We start from the raw sequence: 24,896 nt of genomic DNA, 5'->3' as shown, positions 1-24,896 counted from the left end.
ATAATATGAAAGAATGCCAGTGAATAAGGCGGAGGCAGATATTGCTAACAAGGTTGCCAGAGCCTCTTTTCATTTTTAATAGTCCCCGTAGGAGGTCTGGCTGATAAAGTGTTGTATTATGTTATTAAATCTTGGCAAAAGTTCGGAGCTGCGACACCTTTCCAATAGCGAGTGCGGAAGTGCGCCTGTGGGTTTGATGACACCTTCAATGTAAAGATTGTGTTGGCGCTGCTTCATTGGAGCCTGGAGCCACTTTTGTGTAATACATTATTAACTAGAACACTGTAACAATTTCATATCACTTCTATCATGACCAAAATTGTCATCACAGTATTGTTAAATGCGCTCAAAAAGGACTTGTACACATACAGAAATCTTTTGAACGAGTTTCAAAAAAATAAATACCTAAAATAAATAGACACACTGTTAGAAAAGCCACTGCTTTCTTATGCTTCGCTTAGTATTTGATCTGTAATAGCTAAGCTTTTATTGTTTTAAATATTGGTTTGTACAGTAGCACTTTAAGATTTATTCAAATGAAAAGTGTGTTACAAATAAAACTAGCGATGTCTAGGGCTGCAACTAACGATTCATTTGATAATCGATTAATCTGTCGATTATTACTTTGATTAATAATTGGATAAAAGAGACAAACTACATTTCTATCCTTTCCAGTATTTGATTGAAAAAAAACAGCATACTGGCACCATACTTATTTTGATTATTGTTTCTCAGCTGTTTGTACATATTGCAGTTCATAAATAAAGGTTTATAAAAAAAAAAAAGTTTTTTAAATAAATAAAATTGCCTCTGTGCATGCGCATAGTATAGATGCAACGAATCGATGACTAAATTAATCGCCAACTATTTTTATAATCGGATTTAATCGATTAGTTGTTGCAGCCCTAGAGATGTCCGATAATGGCTTTTTTGCCGATATCCGATATTGTCCGACTCTTAATTACCGATTCCGATATCAACCGATACTGATATATACAGTCGTGGAATTAACACATTATTATGCCTAATTTTGTTGTGATGCCTCGCTGGATGCATTAAACAATGTAACTTTACCATGAATTGATTAACGTGGACCCCAATTTAAACAAGTTGAAAATCGTATTCGGGTGTTACCATTTAGTGGCAATCTACTAATACAAGTTTCAATCAATCAATCAAAAACAAGGTTTTCCAAAATAAGAGAACAACTTCAACTCCAGTTATGGAAAAAAGTGCCAACATGGCACTGCCATATTTATTATTGAGGTCACAAAGTGCATTATTTTTTTTAACATGCCTCAAAACAGCAGCTTGGAATTTGGGACATGCTCTCCCTGAGATCATCCTAATACCCACTACAACTATGGGAAGTACTATACTTTGACTTTCACAAAGTGCATTATTTGTTTTTGTTTTTTAAACATGCCTCAAAACAACAGCTACTAAAAACAATGAAGGCACACAGCTTCAGTCCAGAGTATACTAGCCTACGTCCGTGTTTCACTGGATATGTACCGCTCCGTACAGCGACGTTTGAAAAAGTAATTCATTTTACTTTTTGAAACCGATACCGATAATTTCCGATATTACATTTTAAAGCTGTTGTCGGCCGATAATATCGGACATCTCTAAATAAAACGTATTATTGCTATTCAATATTTCTGGTGGGCGTTGTGGCGTCCCACTCTGTTCAGCGGTCCGTGAACGCACCGTAAAAACACCTCAGTTCAGTTTCAGTTTATTTGGAACATGCATACGATACAATGTAATGCATCACACATTTTCCAGTTGTTTCATTACAGCACGTCCGAAAAGGAGTAGGAAGAAGCAGAGCTTATTTAATCCTACCCTTTTTCATACCATAGCAATGTTATCCCATTTCCTTGTTCTCTGTAACAGATTGGTGAACAAATGAATAAAAAATAAATAATATACCATAGTAAGCAAACAAATATTAAATACATAAATAATATTTGTCTCAATAAAAAAAAAAAGGGAAAAAAAGGGTTCAAGATGTTTATCATAATTATTGTTCTGTGTACTTTGTGAACACTTGTAGTTTGAACAGTCTCTTAAAGTGAATCATATTAGTGCTTTGTTTGATTTCTTTGGTTAATCCATTCCATAATTTAATTCCACATACAGATATGCTCAAGGTTTTAAGTGTTGTACGAGCATACAAATGTTTAAATTAGATTTTCCTCTTTTGTTGGGAAGAATTGTTGTACATTCTTGGGTAGCAGGTTATAGTTTGCTTTCTACATAATTTTAGATGTTTGCAAATGCACCAAATCATTGAATTTCAATAACATTAACAATAGATTGTTTTTGTTTTTTTGGTGCAGCTTTTGTGTCATAGTTTCCCTTAATTTTCCAAATTATGATCTTTCAGGCATTGGAACGTTAAGGTTCCAAAGTTTGAACCTATGATATAAATACATATATTGTTAACAAAACCCAGAAATAAATACGTGACCAGGCTTTAAAAATTGTGAATAATTCAGCGATACTTTATTATCGTGGTTGTTAAAATTATGTTAATATGTATACATTTACATATATTATATATATATATATATATATATATATATATATATATATATATATATATATATATATATATATATATATATATATATATATATACATATATTTATTATTATTATTAATTTTATATATATATATATATATATATATATATATATATATGTATTATTATTATTATTATTATTAATATTATTTATATATATATATATATATATATATATATATATATATATATATATATATATATATATATATATATATATATATATATATATATATATATATATATATATATATATATATATATATATATAATACATATATATAATTAATTAAAATTATGGTAGGTAGGTAGGTCTTTATTGTCATTGCACAAGTACAACAAAACTTTGTTTTCAGGACAAACCCGTTCAAGATTAGACAAACAAACAGTGTACAGGGTTACAGAACAGGAACGCTGATGGGTCGCCACAAGGCGCCCCGTAAAAGATGGGAAAAATGTAAACGCCGCGGAAGGATGAGTATAAAAAAATAAAAAATTAAAATACAATCTAGACTGGGCTCCTAAGGAGGCCCAGTCTGGAGTGGGAAAAAAAACCCTCCATAGAAAAGCACATATACAGGTACATATTACAACGTACATCTCGAGATATCTAGCAACAGAGGGGAGGGAGTGGGGGGCCATGGTGGCAGGCTGCAGCTCTTCAGGCGCTGCCCATCCGTCCATCCCACCTATGGGATTTGCGTCAAGGGCGTTGGATTGAGGGTAGGGTATGTGTGTGTGGCGTATATTTTTTTGGATGCATGTGTGTGTATAAGCCTGCCGCGTGTCTGTTCCGCGGCCTTGATGTTGTGCAGCCGATAGTCCAAATTCAACAACAACAGGTGTGTGTCCATGAGAGACAAGAAGGGAGTTTGTTGTGTCTTCGCTGCACTGTCCTTTGGGAGAATCTCGAAGCCAGGGAAACAATCCAAGTTAGAATGTTTTGTATGCGAGTGAAAATAAAATTTGCTTTTCACTCTAAATTGTCTGACCGGTCCTCAAAATTCATCCTGCGGGGCAGACAGTCCGATGTTATCCAAAATTACAAGAGTGTCCACAGTTCTTCCCGCATCCTCCAATCATTTGTGGCAGCTTTGGGGTACTTTGAAGACTGCCAGCAACTTCCAATTTGTCGACAAATCAGAGCAACGCTTACTCCAATCAGCAGATGTCCTGTTGTCATCATTCCAAGTAGGTATATATCTTCACGTCCTCCACTGAAAGGGTCGCCAGGCACTCGGCACTCCTTCTTCTCCCAAGAGTCCGCGGTGTGTCCAGCAACAACCGCTCCGTCACGACAAGCAGCTTCCCCCAAACCCAAGATCTTGTCAATTTCGTTGAGGCCAGTTAAATAGTTCCAATGTTTAGATTTGGAGAGCAGTGCAAAAAGAGGCAACAAACAAGTTAAGACAAGACAATTAATTAATTAAAATTATATAAATCTTAAGACTTTTAAAATAAAAAGTAGTAAATAAAAAATAAAAATTATATATATATATATATATATATATATATATATATATATATATATATATATATATATATATATATATATATATATATATATATATATATATAATAAAAATAAATAATATTATAATATTATAATATAATAAATAATATTTAAGAATGTCTGCTACCATGTCATTTTCAAGTCCACTGTTGATAAAAAATAAATTGGAATTATTGTCAAAATGAACAAATTAATAACATAATAGTGACTGAGGTTTTTGTTTTAAGCTTTCAGCCCACATATTAAGACTTGTTTCCCCTCCCTCACGACAAAAGACATGACAATATTCTGACAAATGAAGAGACACTTCCAACAAATGTGATTTTCCAGTCATCTTTGTGCACATAAAAGGCTGCGGGAAGGCAGCATATAAACGTGGCGCTCGGCAAATCAACATTAAACATGTAAATGTCACCCGCTATTGCTCGCTAAATGTCATTGTTTGAAGGGTCATATACGTTTCCGCCGACGATATATGTGCATGTTTGGCAGTCTGTGCACGTGCGCGCGCGTGTGTGTGTGTGTGTGTGCGTGTGTGTAATTTATTGTCAGGTTAAAGGAGTCGCTAAATGCATTCCTGGTGTTTTTACTGTCAATCGCCATATTTTTACTGGCGCCAGCTTTTCCTCAGATTCTGCTGCTTTCCAGAGAATGTGATGTATTATTTAGTTACATGTAATGAGAAAGGTTTTATTTTTGTCCAGGACATGTTTGGCAAGTTACATTGAGGTAGGGTTGTAAGGTATACCGGTATTAGTATAGTACCGCGATACTAATGAATCATTTCTGAATCACTTCTGAAGCGTACCGGTCCCGTGACATTGCTGGTTTTACGAGCAGAGGAGCATGTTCGGCAGCGCACAATCACAGAGTACTTACAAACGGACACAGTGTGTAGACAGAAAAGGGAGAACGAACGCATTTTGGCTTAAAAACTAACGATAAAGGTGAAGTTATAACACTGAAACGCCCTCAGGAAGAGGTGCTTTAAGACATGGCTAGCTAGCTAGCAGCTAAAGTCCATCCGCCATCGGCAGTGTTGTAGCGACTTCTAAATCACTAATCCTGGTCTCCATGGCGACAAATAAAGTGAGTTTCTTACAAGTACGAGGAATAGCTAAACATGTTTCACTACACACAGTAGCTCACCGGTCTCAAAATGTAAACAGACGTCATTGTTGGATCTACACCTAACATCCACTGTAATGATACCAAGTACAGGCATGTATCTAGTCGATACTACTATGATTACGTCAATTTTTTTTGACATCACTACATCTTCTTTCGTTTAAAAAAAATGTATATTATGTTTATAAACTCAGGAAATATGTCCCTGGACACATGAGGACTTTGAATATGACCAATGTATGAGCCTGTAACGACTTGGTATCATCCAAAACTAATGTAAAGTATCAAAAAACAGAAGAATAAGTGATTATTACATTTGAACAGAAGTGTAGATAAAACATGTTCAAAGAGAAAGTAAGCAGATATTAACAGTAAATGAAGGAGTAGATTAATAATTCATTTTCTACCGCTTGTCCTTAATAATGTTGACAAAATAATAGAATGATAAATGACACAATATGTTACTGCATATGTCAGCAGACTAAATTAGGAGCCATTGTTTGGTTACTTACTAATAAAAGACAAGTTGTCTAGTTTGTTCACTATTTTATTTAAGGACTTAACTGCAATAATAAACATACGTTTAATGTACCCTACATTTTTTAAAATTAAAATAAAGCCAATAATGCAATTTTTTGTGGTCCCCTTTATTTAGAAAAGTACTGAAAAGTATAGAAATAATTTTAGAACCGGTACCGGTACGAAAATATTGGTATCTTTTCAACACTACATTGAGGTGATTGAAAAGCAGTAGGCAGAAGCTCAGCAATTACTTGTTCATCTGTCGGTGCAACATGTTTCATCTTTTTTGCTTTTCCATGCATTGCCTTCTCTCCTCACAGCGCTCCCCTCTTTATGATTAGTGGATGTCAGCGGCGGATGAAATGCGGCCCTGCTCTTTGATTTAAAGGCCCCCCCCCCGCGTGATGTTTTTCACCCCCGAGGAGTTATGTCCTGTGCGGGGAAGAGACAATGTACAGCAACGGTTGCTAACAACTGCCGTGAATGGAGGCTTACATCACAACTTATTGTCTCTAGCCTCCGAGCATTTCCTTAATTAGCGGCGTTAATGATCCTCAATTAGGCGTACAGTTGCAAATGCGCGTTTCATTTAAAGTGTGTGTACTCTGCAATCTCGTGGCGTCCCAGCCGACATGGCGGCGCCTAATGATGGAGCGAAAGGGCACGTGCCGGGCGAGTGGAGTGGTGACGCGGGTCACGTTGGTGTGTGTTTGTGTGTCGGTGTGTAATTAAAGAGCAGTGCCGGCAGGGGGGACCTGTGTTGGAAAGGGTCACCAGGGCGAGCAGCAGGCCATCGGCAACCTTTGGTCATTAACTACCCACATTGCCAATAAATAGGTGTAAGTGTGTGTGTGTGTGTGTGTGTGTGTGTGTGTGTGTGTGTGTGTGTGTGTGTGTGTGTGTGTGTGTGTGTGTGTGTGTGTGTGTGTGTACACAGCACTCGTTCCATCAATCCCTGTTTTACTTCTAAAATGTACAGTAAGTTGACATGATTGACATTTTTGGAAATGCAATATTTCAACCAATTTGTAATTACAATACGATTTAAATAATCTGATAATGTTCTTTTTAGCATTTTTTTCCCAAAGTTTTTTTGTAATGTAATGTATCAATAAATTATGTTGTTTATTTTGATTATTGTGTATTTAATTTGTATTTAATTGTAATTAAAATATGAATTAAATAATCTGATAATGTTCATTTTAGCATTTTTTCCAAAGTATTATTTTTTATGTAATGTATCAACAAATTATGTTGATTATTTTAATCATTATGTATTTAATTGGAACTAAAATACGAATTAAATAATCTGATAATGTTCATTTTAGCATTTTTTTCCAACGTATTTTTTATGTAATGTATCAATAAATTATGTTGATTATTTTAACCATTATGTATTTAATTTGTATTTAATTGTAATTAAAATATGAATTCAATAATCTGATAATGTTCATTTTAGCATTTTTTCCAAAGTATTATTTTTTATGTAATGCATCAGTAAATTATGTTGATCATTTTAATCATTATGTATTTAATTCGTATTTAATTGTAATTAAAATACGAATTAAATAATCTGATAATGTTCATTTTAGCATTTTTTTCCCAAAGTATTATTTTTTTTTGTAATGTATCAATAAATTATGTTGATTATTTGAATCATTGTGTATTTAATGGTGTATTCTTATTCATAATTAAATTACATTTAATTCAAATTGTTATATTTTTAATTAAAATGAAGATTTTAATAATACATCCATCCATCCATTTTCTACCACTTGTACCTCTCAGGGTTGCGGGGGTGCTAGAGCCTATGCAGGGCCAATAATACACCATACAAAAATGTTATTAATTTAAAGAATATATCAGTAAATAATATTGATTATTTTGAATATTATGTACTTAATGTTTTATTTTCTAATCATAATCACATTTGATTTAATTCATAAAAGGATGTTTATATTGTTAGTTATATTGAGGATTTAACAATACATTATATAGCACATTTATTTCAGTATGACTTTTCCAATATTGTTGATCAGTCATGTGCCTTTTGACAACTTTGACTTATTAAGGGCTTTGTATGTTATTTCACAAAAGACTGGATGAATGATTATCCATGTTTGTAATGTTTAATAAAAAGTACCCACCAAAACATTTTTGAAATTGTTGGAAATTCAAGATTTCAACCAAAATGTAATTAAAACAGTAATTAAATGATTTAATATTGTTTATTTTAATATATTTTTGTATTTATATATCACTAAATCATATTAATAATTTTGATTATTTCATTTTTTATGTTTTATTTATATTCATAATTAAATTAAATGTAATTCTTAAATATATTTATATTGTTAGTTATAATAAAGATTTGATAACATTTAGGTGTCAACATCATGACATTTTTTCCACGCACATTCTACTGTGCCTTTTGACTAGTTTGACTTATTAAGAGCTTTGTATGTTATTTCACCAAAGGCTGGATGAATGATTATCCATGTTTGTAATGCTTAATTAATCAAAGGTACCCACCAAAACATTTTTCAAACTTAAGAATTCAAAATTTAAACCAAAATGTAATTAAAACACTAATTAAATGATTTAATATTGTTTTAATTAATATATAATTTTAAAAAAAAAATGTATATAATATATCAATAAATCATATTGATCATTTTAATTATTTTATATGTAATGATTTATTTATGTTCATAATTAAATTAAATGTAATTCTTAAATATATTTATATTGTTAATTATAATAAATATTTATTTATTTCATCATGACATTTTTTTTAATTATTTTTGATCAGTTCCACGCACATTCTACTGTGCCTTTTGACTAGTTTGACTTATTAAGGGTTTTGTTTGTTGTTGTTTTTTAATTATGATTCATTATTTTTCATGTTTTCAATGTTAAATTGATTTTTTTTTTTTTAAATATACCCACTTATCTAGTCAAAAGGTTGTTATATTTTTAAAACTAGTAATTGTTCAAATACGGTCAACTTGCAACTTGACATTGCAATGATTGCATCGCGAAAAATGCACGGTAGCAAACTACCACCATATATGCCACCAGTCATCATCAGCGACCCTTTTGTAGTTTTAATGCTAAAAAGCTGTATTTGTCCACGCATTGTGCATGTCACCCACGTTTTGCATTTACTCTGTAACTCTTGAGTATTACATGTCATATACCACATGTATAACAACATAACAATTAAGCAGTGGGACAGGAGAACCCAAACTTTAGCAACTAGCAGCTACAGTGCTAATAATACACTCAAATTATAACAGCAACATCCTGCTAGGTTAGGTTATTTGCTAAAAAAAAATGTTTTTAAAAATCCGACTTGCAGCTTCTTTTTATTAAGATGTGTAGCAAAGCCTGCGATATAATTTTGCAAAGCTGTCCTCCATGAAGTAGTGAGTGTATACTCATTTATTGTACTGTTGATTAAAAAGTCCCTTATGCACAGCAGGGGACATCTAAGGCTTGTAGCCATGCCTTTGGTACCTGATCTGTCACAGGCCGACACTCACTTAACCAGCAGCAGTGTTATTGTGGCCAGCAGGTAGTAGTAGTAGTATGTCTGCCATGCTTGTCTGGAGTCAGATAACAGCAGATCCATGACGCCCTGGAAGCGGCGCTCTGATCCCTGCACAGATAGAGAGGCCTATTCACTGTCTGAGGGCCATCCAGCCATGCAGCCTCTTTGCCACGGAGCTGAAGAGCATCACAAGCAGAGGGCCGAAGGAGAGCGGCAAGCATGAAATATCCCCCCTTTTTGCCACATTTAACCATAATGGAGTTTAAGTTGGCATGTATCTTCATCTGTGCTCAATCACTCACATTAGCTTGAGTGGGAACTCTATACATATCCTAGTCAAAAGTGTCAAAAGTTAGGGTGGGAATTGCAGCGTACTTTGGTGTTTGTATGGTATGCTATGGTACGGTATGGTATGCCATGGTACGGTATGGTATGCCATGGTACGGTGTGGTATGCCATGGTACGGTAGGGTATGCCATGGTACGGTATGGTATGCCATAGTACCGCATGGTATGCCATGGTACGGTATGGTATGTTATAGTACGGTATGGTATGCCATGGTACGGTATGCTATGCCATGGTACGGTGTGGTATGCCATGGAACAGTATGGTATGGTATGCCATGGTACGGTGTGGTATGCCATGGTACGGTATGCCATGGTACGGTAGGGTATGCCATAGTCATTCCAGGAGTTATCTCACCTTCTGAGTAGCCTCTGATTTACTAATGGTTTCTAATGTTGTAAAAATGTGTGAAATAAATATTACCTTTCAACATTTCTGTCAACAAAGATTTGCTTCAGCCTGCGACACATAGGCATTTTTGATAGTAGGCTAATATAGCTCATATAGACACTTACATCATGTGTTGTCTTCATTATAAGACTTCATTTTTTGCGGCTCCAGACAGATTTGTTTTTTGTCATTCTGGTCCAATATGGCTCTTTCAACGTTTTTGGTTGCCGACCCCTGATTTGGTTGAGACTAGCTTTTTAAAACACATGTAATTTGTTTTTTTAATATTTTGAAAATAGCATTAAGATATTTGGAACATATCATATAATATACAATGGCCTAAATTGAATTCAAACAATGATATATCCTGTCATTATTGATAAGTAATTATAAATCTGTCAAGTTTTTCTTTAATTCAGAGTGTAAAATCGAGATTAGCTCATACACATACTGTAGGATTATAATCAGGAATAAATAGATACATAGATAGATAGATAGTACTTTATCTATCTATCTATTCATCACCGAAAGAAAAAGAAAAACTTGACAGATTAGGAATCATACTCATTATTGTTATGAACATATTATTATTATTAGTACATCCCCTGGAAGTCTACTCTCCCCCTGCCGTTAAAAACTAGTGACGTCTCTGTTTCTAACTTTAATCGAGATTCCTTGAACGCACCACAGTTCTGGGCAATGAGGCACAAAAGTGAAACCTGTGCATAACTTTCTCCTATGCTGCCACAGATAGATAGTTTTGCGGCTATTCAGGTGGAACAAACAATTTCGTATTTTTGATAAGGGTTGTAAGTAGTCTAAGACGTCCTTGATTTGATTCGAGCAAACATATTATTAAAGTTTCACTTCTATATTAATTTTATAATAGCATCTATGATGTCCTTTTTTATATAAATTCCATTTATCTCGTATTTTTCGGGCTATAGCGCGAACCAATATTTAACCTCTTAAGGCCCAGCTATGTGTTATTAGAGTAAATAATGCAGCAGTTTCTTGTTACATTTCACCCGTTTGCTCTTTTATACCACTTTTTATGTTTTGTTTTGTTTTTCATCGTATTTTTAGAATGTGCCGTGGGGCCGTTAAAAAATTACCTGCGGGCCGCAAATGGCCCCCGGGCCGCACTTTGGACACCCCTGCTATAAACAATGTCAAATACAAGATGAGCTTCCAAAAATTATGAAATTTCCTTTGCACAGCATATTATAAATACACCTTGTGCACAACATAAACACTGTTCAATTATATACACAGTAAAGACATGTGAAATATCCTTGTACACGTGTTAGTTAAACCTTTGTACCAATTATATACTATATAAAAACAATTATACTAACAATTATACTTCCATTATTATTTATATCCCACATTTGCTTTGTAAAAGGGCTTTGTAAGGGCTATATAAATAAACGTTGATTGATTGATCGAATAAATAATCATTTCGAGCAGAAACGCTATGGACGGTTCTACTTCCTGTTCAAGGCTCGAAACAAAGTACATTTTCAACACGCGGCACAGGCAGTGAGCAAACTTGTCCAAAAGATGGCGCCATAGCACAAACAACACACTTTTTCAGTGTCTCTGTCGGTGTTAATATGAAAGAAAAATCCACTAATTAGCCCAGGGGTGTCCAAACTTTTCCCACTGAGGGCCGCACACGGAGAAATTAAAGCATGCGGGGGCCATTTTTAAATTTTTCATTTTCAAACCATAACAAAATATATGGATTTTGTTTTTATACCTTTAGGGCTCCCGGGGACCAAAAAGGGTCTCAGTCATTAAAATGTTAAAAATAAGTCAGATTATTATTTTTTATTTATTTAACGCTTACAGTAAATCTCTATGTCAACTTCAGGTTGATATAAAGTAAAAAAAGACAACTTTTTTAAAAAATTTTATATTAAAACTGAAATATGCAGTATTTGGTAATTAGAGCCCTAAAAGATCAATAATAGAGGACACCATTGATTTTAATTCATTATTATTTTTGAGCAATCACAGAGAAAATATAAATAAAATCCCACTAAATATTGTTGGGATCCACAAGGTCTCCCACCCATAAAGTGATACATTTATATTAGGTTTTTTTTATTACTTTCAACACTTAAGTTACGAGATCAACTTCAGATATATCTGTCCATTTTACATTTTAACTATTATTTTGTTTGTTTTATGCTCTTTTGTCAAAGAAAACATTGATGTATTTATATGGCAACCACACAATATATGCAATATTTTCCACATAAAACATATTAAAGTGAAATATTTGAAGTAATTGGAGCCTAGAATAGGTCAATAATTCATTATAACATTGTTTTTTTGGGGTGGGGGTTTGAGCAATGGCCAAAAAAAGAAAAATAAAGATAGACAAAATAAAAAAAAACAGCCTGCATGGCATCTTTGTGTCAACATTGCAACGTTTTATTTTGTATTTTTGCCATAGCATTTCCACAATGTGTGGCGGGCCGGTAAACGATTAGCTGCGGCCCGCAAATGGCACTTTGGACACCCCTGAATTAGCCGCACTGTTTTATAAGCCGCAGGTTTCAAAGCGTTGGGAAAAAGTAGCCTCTTATAGTCCGGAAAATACGGTAAATCAAACATTACAAAAGCGCAGGGGCCCAGCTACAACCTACCTCGCACCCCCCCACTTCGACGCCGCTAATTGTGACCTCTGACTGATTACTATATATTGGATTTTAAAAAGTCTAAAGGTGACTATGTGGGTGTTACGTTATGTCTAGAGGGCTCTCATAATGTAAAACATTTATTTTGAAGGTCATAACCAGTTTTTGATGCTCTACCAGTAAAAAATATTCCTAAAAACGATTGCTGTGTACTCACTTTTGTGATTTGAGAGAAGCTTTGATTTTTGATTTTTTTTTTTTATATTAAAGCAGGATGACTATTTAAAATCGTGTTTTAAAGACAGGAGGGCGTTACAGGTCGCACGAATGATGTTTTGTTTGTACGCACAGAGAGAACGGAGACAATGGAGTCCGTTTTCTTTCTCCTCGCCATTCTCATTGAGCTCATTGGCTTTCCCCGCGCTACCCCGGCCATGCTGTTGATTGACGGCCTGAGGGTTTTAATGGGCACTGGAGTGCAGGAGCTGAGGTCGGAGTTGTCATGGCAACTAGGAGACGGGAGGCCTTTTGCTTCTGCCTCTGCTGCCGCTTGCTACCGCTTCACCTGTGTAGCGTGGAGCCTCGTGCACTGCAGGCGCGCACACAATGTAAATCTAATCCAAATAGTGGACCTTTAAACCTTATATTGGCGAACTAAAATGTCTCCGCAAACATGACTTGTTCTCCATCTTGCTCTCTGCTGGGTGTGCTGTGTTTTTAGGCAGCCTCCTTCCTTCATTGTTAGCTGCTAACCGCTAGCAAATAAGTGTTTAATAGGGCCAGGTTGAGGTTAGCGGGAGGCGGGGGTGGGGGGTGGTTGGCGTTTTGGCAGGAGAACATCAATTCCGTCAAACCATAGTCCTGTATCGGTTCTTTGACCAAAAAAATAACAATTTCTGTTATTGCTGCTTCGGACGTCTTCACGGGTCCAAAACAAACCTGAGGAAGACTTACTGAACAGGACAGTCAGACCCAATCCAAATAAGCCAAAGACGACAACGCCCATAGAGACGGGAAAAAAAATTAAAAAATCATGAAACTTTCAGACGTTTCTAAAAGTTACAATGATGGTAAGCCTAGGTCGGGGGTCGGCAACATGGCTCTTTAGCGCCGCCCTAGTGGCTCCCTGGAGCTTTTTTAAAAAATGTATAGATTTAATAATTATGAGTCATATATTGGAATATGGAATCCATTATTTAAATTTGTTTTAACTATTAAATGAACCAAAAATATGACTTATTCTATCTTTGTGGAAAATATTAGACACGATGTGTTGTCAAGTTTATGAAATGCGATGCAAGTGTAAGCCACTGTGACACTATTGTTCATTTTTTTAATTTTTTTTATTTTTATTAATGTCTGTAATGATAATGTCAATGAGTGATTTTTAATCACTGCTATGTTGTAATTGTTACTAATATTGATACTGTTGTTGATAACGTTCATTTTTGTTTCACTACTTTTAGATTGTTCTGTGTCTATTTTGTGTGTCCTCTCAATTGCTCTGTTTATTGCTATTCTGAATGTTGCTGGGTCGGGTTTGGTTTTGGAATTGGATTGTATTATTATGGTATTGTTGTGTATTGTTTTGTTGGATTGATTAATAAATTCTTTAAAAAAATTTAAAAATTTTTTTTATAAAAATGGAAAAGATGGTGGAAAAAATATAATTTTTGCTTTAGTATTGTTTCCGTAAAAGAGGAAACAATACTTCCTAATTAGAAATCCCACTGTTTATATTAAACATGCTTCACTGATGAGAGGATTTGGCGAGCGCCGTTTTGTCCTACTAATTTCGGCGGTCTCTGAACGCACCGTAGTTTCTTTACATGTACAACTTTCTCCGACACTGCCACAGAAAGACCTGTTTTATGCCACTCCTTCTTTGTCTCATTTTGTCCAACAAACGTTTCATGCTGTGTGTGAATGCACAAAGGTGAGCTTTGTTGATTTGTTGGAGTGCTATTCAGGCATATTTGGTCACTGCATGACTGCAAGCTAATCAATGCTAACATGCTATTTAGGCTAGCTGTATGTACATATTGCATCATTATGCCTTGTTTGTAGGTATATTTGATCTCAATTAATATCCTTTAAAATGTCCTCTGTGTATTTAATTTATATTTGCATGTCTCATGACACATTATCTGTAGGTAATATTGGCTGCATATCTGATATTGTGAAATGTTGTTCCAGACCACAGCAAACGTTACACAGCTTGCAAATATTGTAATATATCCACTAGAAGAAGACAACCTGCCGTTTCCTTTAACTTGAACACACACATCTATAACGTTGGCCATTCTAAGGCAGTCATTTCCAGGAGTTATCTCACTCTCTGGGAAGCCTCCGTTTTACTAATGTTGCAATCAGCTGCTCCTGTTGTGGCTGTCAGCAGATGGCAGCAGTGTTGATGCACAAAGCCTTCTGTCATTGTAAATTATCCACTCGACGGTTAAAATAAAGAAACGGTAAGATGCAAAGACTTAGGTCACCTTGACCATCATCTTTGTAGTTAGAGTTCCATGCAGCGCTTGCTGTTGGTTGAATGCACGATGCGCACCCTGAACTCCATTGTAAAAATGTGTTTTTCTACGTTTTTTGTGTTTGTTGTATTTTATTTCATACTTAAATCTACCATGTTCACATTGGTTACATTTGTAGTTAAAGTTGCCATATGTAGTAATGTGGCCAGAAATGGTACTGCAATCACGGTCAAAATTCTGTAGTACTCTTCATGACTGAGGTTGCCAGGTACGCAGCCAAATCCTACTCCGAGGAACTTCAAATGGAAATCGAAGAGTCCTACGCTTTCAAAGGCATCCTCTTTACAAATCCTTGTTTTGTTCCTGGCTTTGTCATGAATAAGTTGAGAACCGTAATGACACCCTTTAGATTTACTAAGGTCTGCCATGTTTAGTAACTTTACCAAAGGCAGTAGCTAGACGAATATGACGGTGCATAACTGGCAACCTGGATGTGACACACTCACAGACTTTTTAACTGGTCAAACGGTGGAGGACGGGGCATCGAAATGAAAACAACAATATTTCGGGGCTGTAAATGGAATTTTAAAATGAGCATATCCCGGCTGAACTACTGTTATCAATTGATTGATTGATTGATTGAAACTTTTATTAGTAGATTGCACAGTACAGTACATATTCCGTACAATTGACCACTAAATGGTAACAATCCACGTACAAGTTATAAAGGTATTCGAAAGGAACATAAAATATTCATGCCTTTTGACATATCAGGGCCATTTAATGATGACTTGACATGAAATTAATACACATTTGTAACATTCACACTCACATTCACACACTAGGGCAAATTTTTTTCGCATTTAGTTCCCACTAAAACATTCACATGTTGCACAATGAGATGTAAACATGGGATCATGTGTGCATTCCTGTAACTTTCTGTTTGTAAAATATATCTTTATTAGTATTTCTTTAGTATAATAACATCATTTTATGATTACGGTTCGGGTTCGGTGAATGCGCATATGAAATTGGTGGGGTTCGGTACCTCCAACAAGGTTAACCTTGATTTCGGCTATGGTGTCATTTTTATAATTGTTTTTACATTACATTACATAATTGTTTGATGTTATAATTGTAATATTTGAATGATGAAAAATGAATGTGTTGTGGCAGTACGCGGATTTCACCAAGGCGGCGGTTTGAGAAAACACTCGATGGCTTTTCCAAACCGTTTTAATGACCTGCCAACGTGAGAATTCAAAACAGGAAGTGCTTAAGAGTTTATTGGCTTTGTAAAAACACTGAGACAAAGTCTAAGTCCATTGTGTTGTCACCATTTTTTTTCCCTCAGAAATTTCAACTCACTTGAAGTGTTTTGCCAAAGGGATTTTTTCTAATATGTACATTTTCAGAAAGTGCTTGTTCTATTTTTTGGCCCAAGTAAAACAAAGAAAACAGTCCGAAGTTGTCTTTATTTTCAAGTTATTATGCCATGATTTTACCAGTGGGAATACATCGTACTCCATGCGGCCCCTGAGCTAAAATGAGTTTGACACCCCTGCATTAATCCATCCATTTTCTACCGCTTTGCTAAATAAAACGGTATTACATCCGTTATTTATGCGTGTCTTTTTGAGAGGCGGATGGATATGGGGTCCCTCGGTGCACGGTTAGTCCCTGTTTGGAGCTACAGGACCATCTTATCAACCGTCAGTCACCCTCTCACTCTCTCTCACATGAGTCTACTGCAGGGATGTCAAACGTACGGCGAGTTTGAGTTTGCTAAGTCGATCGAGAGGGGGTGTGACGTTCATACGTTGTCAGTATTCAGTGTTTTATCCTTCATAGTGAATATTGTAAATCCCACATTCTTTATTTACTTGTACATCAGGGGTGTAAAACATACAGAGGTTTTATCCGGCACGCGGGATGAGTTTGCTAAGTATAAAAATGAGCCGGAATTTTTGTATGAAAGAAACCGCTGTTCTAAATGTGTCCACTAGATGTCACAATACCAATTATTTGTATCTTTGTAGATTATCGCCCCTATATTAGCGTCCCTTCACTGGCTCCTTGTGCGTTACTGAATCAACTTTAAACTCCTTTTATTTGTTTTTAAATGTCTAAACAACCTCGCGCCAACATATCTCTCCGACCTCCTTCAGCCTTACTGCCCCACCCGATCCCTAAGATCAGCCGATCAGCTGCTACTAACGGTCCCTGACACAAGGCTGAAGCTTAGAGGTGACAGAGCTTTCGCCGCTGCTGCTCCCAAGCTCTGGAACGACCTACCTGAGTGTTAGACAAGCCTCCTCTCTTCCTGTTTTTAAATCTCTCTTAAAAACATACTTTTATTCCATGGCTTTTAACACTGAGTCATATCCATCCTGCAATGGCGTCCCATAATACACCTGCTGTGAACCTGTTTTTATGTTTTATTTATTTTATTGTATTTATTTATTTTTTATCGTGTTCTGGTTGTGTTGTGTTTGCTCGGTACTCGTATTATCTTTTAACCTGCCCATTGTACAGCACTTTGGCTACCCCTGTGGTAAATATTAAATGTGCTTTATAAATAAAGTTGATTTAATTTGATATGCTACATGAGTAAAAAAAAATAAATCACATGTTAGTGCACCAGTCGAGGAAAATGAGCAAACTACATAAATAACATCCTGTAATTAGATTTTGATATAATTTTTTTATCTTGATAGATTGAAAATGAACACCAATGAGTTGACTGATGAACATTATCATATCATTTATTCAGAAAGTATAAATAACGACAAATAAAGATAGAATACTATTAACCGCAACATGTAAGTGTAAAAAAACCAAAACAACAACATTATGATTTGAACATTTTCAGAATGCCCCATCCATCCATTTTCTACCGCTTGTCCCTTTTTTGGGGTCGCGGGGGGTGCTGGAGCCTATCTCAGCTGCATTCGGGCGGAAGGCGGTGTACACCCTGGACAAGTCGCCACCTCATCACAGGGCTATTTTCAGAATGTGCTTGTTCTATTTTTAAACAAAGAAAACAATCTGAAGTTGTCTTTATTTTGAAGTTATCGTGCCGTGATTTTTTTCTCCATGTGGCCCCCGATCTGATTTTTCTCCATGTGGCCCACGATCGGAAATGAGTCTGACACCCCTGGTCTACTGTCTCCCGATTGCCTCCTAGTGGTTGGCTGACTGTTGGTTGTGAAAGTGCTTGAATTGATTATGCAGCGTAGCCTGCTTTTTAAATATAAATATAGCCGACGATCACCCTCATTTAACCAAAATCGTTATCGCGACTGAAATTCTATTGATTGTGCCGCCCTACTTGGTGTCAAAAGTTTGAGAACCCTTGCGTACACAGCAGTTTTCAGAGCTCACCTACTTTATATCAATGGTACCAAATACCACTTGATACTGAAGTACCCACACTTTTGCTAATTGCTTCTTCTGCTCAGAGTACACTGTAGGTTCAAATATGTGGCTTGTACTCACAGGTACCTTTGTGGCACATAAGGCGTGTTACACATGAATGTTTCGGCAAATTCTGTACATTTTTGGTTAGTGGGCTTGTATTTCTACACCTATTTCATGTGTAAATGTCTCTAATATGTTGTGTTATTACGTACCATATTTTTCGGACTGGATTATAAGGCGCACTCTTGATGAACGGGTCTATTTTAATACAAAAGGTGGACCATATTATAAGGTGCATTAAAGGGGTTACAGTATATCATGATTTTTTTTCTAAATTTAAAACACTTCCTTGTGGTCCACATAACGTGCAATGGTGGTTCTTTGGTCATTTTGGGACAGCGCGGCTTGGTTGGTAGAGTAACTTCAGGGTTCCAAGTTTGATCCCCACTTTCGCCTATGCCTGGGCCGACAACAAATTTTGCGTGACGATATATTGACCTACAAATTGTTGCCGATAAACAACATTTTTGCTATTGTTTTTATGAAACCAAATTAACCATTGATGTAATAATAATGCATGTAAATCCTTTCAAATGCAAAAAAATTGTATTTCTTGTGTATTTTAACATTGTACTTAAGACTACCACTGGACAAAAGTATTGGGACACTTAGGACTACCACTGGACAAAAGTATTGGGACACTTAGGACTACCACTGGACAAAAGTATTGGGACACTTAGGACTACCACTGGACAAAAGTATTGGGACACTTAGGACTAACACTAGACAAAAGTATTGGGACACTTAGGACTAACAATAGACAAAAGTATTGGGACACTTAGGACTAACAATAGACAAAAGTATTGGACACTTAGGACTAACAGTAGACAAAAGTTTTTGGACACTTAGGACTAACAATAGACAAAAGTATTGGACACTTAGGACTAACAGTAGACAAAAGTTTTTGGACACTTAGGACTAGCACCAGCCAAATAAGCGGGCCCGACCAACGCTGCTTGCAGCTTTAATTTAACATTGTAATTGTCATGAAACTGATTAAAAAATATCTTAAGGTGTGGATGGGGGGCTCAAATATACACAACCATAACAAAAAACAAAATAGCTAAATAAACTATTGACAAAGTTGCACTTCAATATTAAACGTGGGCAGAGGTCGAGTTGTACCGTATTTTTCGGACTTTAAGGCGCACTTAAAATCCTTTAATTTTCTCAAAAATTGACAGTGCGCCTTATAACCCGGTGCGCCTAATGTACGGAATAACTCTGGTTGTGCTTACCGACCTCGATGCAATTTTATGTGGTACATGGTGTAATAATGATAAGTGTGACCAGTAGATGGCAGTCACACATAAGAGATACGTGTAGACTGCAATATGACGCAAGTAAACAACACCAAAACTTTAAATGTTCCATTGAAAATAAAGAACATTACACACGGCACTCAAACATCTGTCAAAATGTTTTAGTACGACTTTGATGGATAGTCGACCCATTACGGCTACCGTAGTCAGAGATACAAGTATTACTATGGTGTGTATAAGGACCGCAGATATACTATCTGGCGTTTTGTTTCACAATATTATGCAGAAGCAACTTTTCTTACCTTCTTGGTACCTGCTGATGTGTATTTGAGATCTGCATAAGTCCTGAAAATTTGCGCACGTGCTGACGCCGTAGTCGATAAGCTTTTTCTTTTTCCCTATGTTCTTGTTATGGGACATTCACCCTCTGCTGTTGCCATTTCTAATAAAAAGTAGCCTATAGTTCTAACTAGAGATGTCCAATAATGGCTTTTTGCCGATATCCGATAGTCCGATATTGTCCAACTCTTAATTAGTGATTCCGATATCAACCGATATCGATATATACAGTCGTGGAATTAACACATTATTATGCCTAATTTTGTTGTGATGCCCCGCTGGATGCATTAAACAATGTAACAAGGTTTTCCAAAATAAATCAACTCAAGTTATGGAACAAAATGCCAACATGGCACAGCCATATTTATTATTGAAGTCACAAAGTGCATTATTTTTTTTAACATGCCTCAAAACAGCAGCTTGGAATTTGGGACATGCTCTCCCTGAGAGAGCATGAGGAGGTTGAGGTGGGGTGGGAGGGTAGGGGGTGGTGGGGGGTGTATATTGTAGCGTCCCGTAACAGTTAGTGCTGCAAGGGGTTCTGGGTATTTGTTTTGTTGTGTTTATGTTGTGTTACGGTGCGGATGTTCTCCCGAAATGTGTTTGTCATTCTTGTGTGGTGTGGGTTCACAGTGTGGCGCATATTTGTAACAGTGTTAAAGTTGTTTATACGGACACCCTCAGTGTGACCTGTATGGCTGTTGACCAAGTATGCTTGCATTCACTTATGTGTGTGTGAAAAGCCGTAGATATTATGTGATTGGGCCGACATGCAAAGGCAGTGCCTTTAAGGTTTATTGGCGCTCTGTACTTCTCCCTTCGTCCGTGTACACAGCGGCGTTTTAAAAAGTCCTAAATTGTACTTTTTGAAACCGATACCGATAATTTTGAAACCGATACCGATCATTTCCGATATTACATTTTAAAGCATTTATCGGCCGATAATATCGGCAGTCCGGTATTATCGGACTGCTAATCGGACTAAATCAGGGTTCACCAACCTTTTTGAAACCAAGAGCTACTTCTTGGGTAGTGATTAATGCGAAGGGCTACCAGTTTGATACACACTTAAATAAATTGCCAGAAATAGCCAATTTGCTCAATTTACCTTTAAGTCTGTTATTATTAATAATTAATTATATTTACACTTAATTGAACGGTTTAAAAGAGGAGAAAACACGAAAAAAATGACTATTAAATTTTGAAAATAGTTTATCTTCAATTTCGACTCTTTAAAAATTCAAAATTCAACCGAAAAAAAGAAGAGAAAAACTAGCTAATTCGAATCTTTTTGAAAAAATTAAAAAAATAATTTATGGAACATGATTAGTAATTTTTCCTGATTAAGATTCATTTTAGAATTTTGATGACATGTTTTAAATAGGTTAAAATCCAATCTACACTTTGTTAGAATATATAACAAATTGGACCAAGCGATGAGGTGGCGACTTGTCCAGGGTGTACCCCGCCTTCCGCCCGATTGTAGCTGAGATAGGCTCCAGCGACCCCAAAGGGAATAAGCGGTAGGAAATGGATGGATGGATGGATGGACCAAGCTATATTTCTAACAAAGACAAATCATTATTTCTTCTAGATTTTCCAGAACAACAATTTTAAAAGAAATTCAAAAGACTTTGAAATAAGATTTAAATTTGATTGTACAGATTTTCTAGATTTGCCAGAATAATTTTTTTGAATTTTAATCATAATAAGTTTGAAGAAATATTTCACAAATATTCTTCATCGAAAAAACAGAAGCTAAAATGAAGAATTAAATTAAAATTTATTTATTATTCTTTACAATAAAAAAAATAAATTTACTTGAACATTGATTTAAATTGTCAAGAAAGAAGAGGAAGGAATTTAAAAGGTAAAAAGGTATATGTGTTTAAAAATCCTAAAATCATTTTTAAGGTTGTATTTTTTCTCTAAAATTGTCTTTCTGAAAGTTATAAGAAGCAAAGTATAAAAAATTAATGAATTTATTCAAACAAGTGAAGACCAAGTCTTTAAAATATTTTCTTGGATTTTCAAATTCTATTTGAGTTTTGTCTCTCTTAGAATTAAAAATGTCGAGCAAAGCGAGACCAGCTTGCTAGTAAATAAATACAATTTAAAAAATAGAGGCAGCTCACTGGTAAGTGCTGCTATTTGAGCTATTTTTAGAACAGGCCAGCGGGCTACTCATCTGGTCCTTACGGGCTACCTGGTGCCCGCGGGCACCGCGTTGGTGACCCCTGGACTAAATAAACAAACAAAAAATTAAAAGGACTCTCATTTCTGTAAGGAAAAAATGTACTTAAATAAATATAGAACATCTTAAATGCATTAATTTGTTTTCATCACGTGGTCACGGCATCTTCAACCTCACTTTCTGAGGGTTGTGTCGATCTCTAGCTATAAGTTTGGGAACTATTAAGCTGAAGTACCACTGTACTGTTTGTTGTTATCTGTCCTTCAAAGACTTGTTTTTGTCCCAGTGGCTTAACACGTGCTTCCTGTGTGTTTTCTCCAGAGTGCGGCTGCCGCCCCAAGTCCAGTGATGGGCAACATGCCACCTAATGACGGCATGCCGGGAGGACCCATGCCCCCGGGATTCTTTCAAGTAAGAACTATGTCGTGTTTGTTTGTAAGCTAACTATTCTACTCCCGGAGCTCTGCAAACAAAAGGCTGAACATTAGTCAACACATGTACCTCTACTGAGTTGCCCTGGCTATTTTTTTTTTTTTTTGACAAATACACTACATAGTGGTGCCTTTATTATACCCCATGAGTCCGACTGACTTGAAATTTGTCACACAATCGAGCACACTCTGTAGTTTTAGCTTAGGGTGTTTACGTAGTGGTGCTTTTATTATACCCCATAAGTCCGACTGACTTTAAATTTCTCACACAATCGAGCATGATATACTAGTTACTATGGTAATGTAGAGTCACAGCAGCTCAGACCAGGCACCAAGCAGTGTGGGTGGGGAGCGTTTCCACAGAGTGTTTCCAGAGCGGCCAGCCTGAAATGCGGGTGTCAGGGACAGACGCGGAAGGAGATTTTTACAACAGAGTTCTAAAGCTTAGTGATATATCAGATATGTCAGATTGTAGGTGGGGTTTTTTTTTTACCCTTCACGTTCATATTTCGCTGTGATTGTTGCATTTCTGTTGCGTTTCACTTGATTCTAAAATATGTCGATCGAGAGGGGGTGTGACGTTCATATGTTGTCAATATTCAGTGTTTTATTCTTCATAGTTAATATTGTAAATCCCACATTCTTTATTTACATGTACATTCTCGTTCAGTAAAAAAAATGTTTTTCAATTGAATCAGACATTATTGTGAGGTTTTGTAATAGTGTTCCTACAAATCAGACATACCGGCCCCCAGACACATTTTTTTCCTCTAAATTTAGACTTAGGCTTAGACTTAGACAAACTTTATTGATCCACAAGGGAAATTGTTTAAAAAGGGCCTGCTGCTCAACTGATCAAAGCCAAACACAAAAAACATCCCGAAAAGAAAAGTAAAAAAAACACACTAAAGCGCCCAAAAACCATAATTAGGGGTTTATGGAAAACATAAATGATAGAAAAGTGGAGAAAAATACCAAAAATAAAGTAAAATGAAGGAAGTCAAAGGAGCTACTGTGATGTGATGCCACTCTTTGAGGCGCACCCCCGAGTCAAAAAAAGAAGCCCAGGCCTGAACTGCAAAAGTGTCAGTGTTCAAAAACAAGAACAAATTTTTTAAAAATTAGGGGTATTTTATTTGAACTAAGCAAAATTATCTGCCAATAGAACAAGAATTCAGCTTGTCAAGACTTTCCAAAACAAGTAAAAGTAACTAACCTCAATAAAATACCTTAAAACAAGTATATTCTCACTAATAACAAGTACACTTTTCTTGGTAGAAATTTTTTTTTTACCTTTTTGCTCAATACGTTAAAAAATATTTTAAATTGAGTAAATGCTAGTGCCATTATCTTGGCATAATGATATGTGCTCGGCATCATGATTATTTTTTTTTGCTTGAAGTAAGAAATTATTACTTTAAAAAAGTAGTTTTATACTTGTGAGTGTTGATGACACAGCTTTGCAACAGTTTATTCTCGTTTCAAGCATGTTTTACTCAATATAGGTCATAAAATCTCAGCAACAAGCTGTAATATCTTACTGAGATCATTTAGGACCAAAACCCTTAAAACAAGTAAAACACTCTAACTTCTAAATCTGCTTAGTGAGAAGAATTATCTTATCAGACAGAAAATAAGCAAATATCACCCTTATTTGAGATATTTAATCTTACTTAGATTTCAGTTTTTGCAGTGTGGTTTATATCCTATTCTAGCAACGTTGCAATCAAAAACAATTTTATAAAAAACAGAAACAACATTTTAAAATGGAATTGGGGGGTTAAATCACCAAAAATGATTCCCGGGCGTCGCCACCGCTGCTGCCCACTTCTCCCCTCACCTCCCAGGGGGTGATCAAGGGGTGATAGGTCAAATGCAGAGGATAATTTCGCCACACTTAGTGTGTGTGTGACTATTAGTGGTACTTTAACTTTAAGATGTGTTAAAAAACATGGCTGTTGCCATCGACTAATTATTATTATTTTTATGTATTTATTTATTTTATTAAATCAACA

At 35.7% G+C, this 24,896-nt stretch overlaps 1 protein-coding gene across 4 annotated transcripts in view; it reads left to right on the top strand.

The window, feature by feature from the left end:
- ssbp4 (single stranded DNA binding protein 4) overlaps positions 1 to 24,896 on the top strand; it is a 413,236-nt gene that overhangs the window by 305,712 nt on the left and 82,628 nt on the right. For all 4 annotated transcript variants that reach the window (XM_062039061.1, XM_062039062.1, XM_062039060.1 and 1 more), the window contains one exon: positions 22,772 to 22,861. In XM_062039061.1, the coding sequence (XP_061895045.1) occupies positions 22,772 to 22,861 (90 nt within the window). The remainder of the gene's footprint in view (positions 1 to 22,771; positions 22,862 to 24,896) is intronic.

The sequence above is a fragment of the Entelurus aequoreus genome, linkage group LG27 (assembly GCF_033978785.1).
Source record: "Entelurus aequoreus isolate RoL-2023_Sb linkage group LG27, RoL_Eaeq_v1.1, whole genome shotgun sequence".
Taxonomy (NCBI): Eukaryota; Metazoa; Chordata; class Actinopteri; order Syngnathiformes; family Syngnathidae; genus Entelurus; species Entelurus aequoreus.
This window is presented reverse-complemented; position numbering and strand designations above follow the sequence as displayed.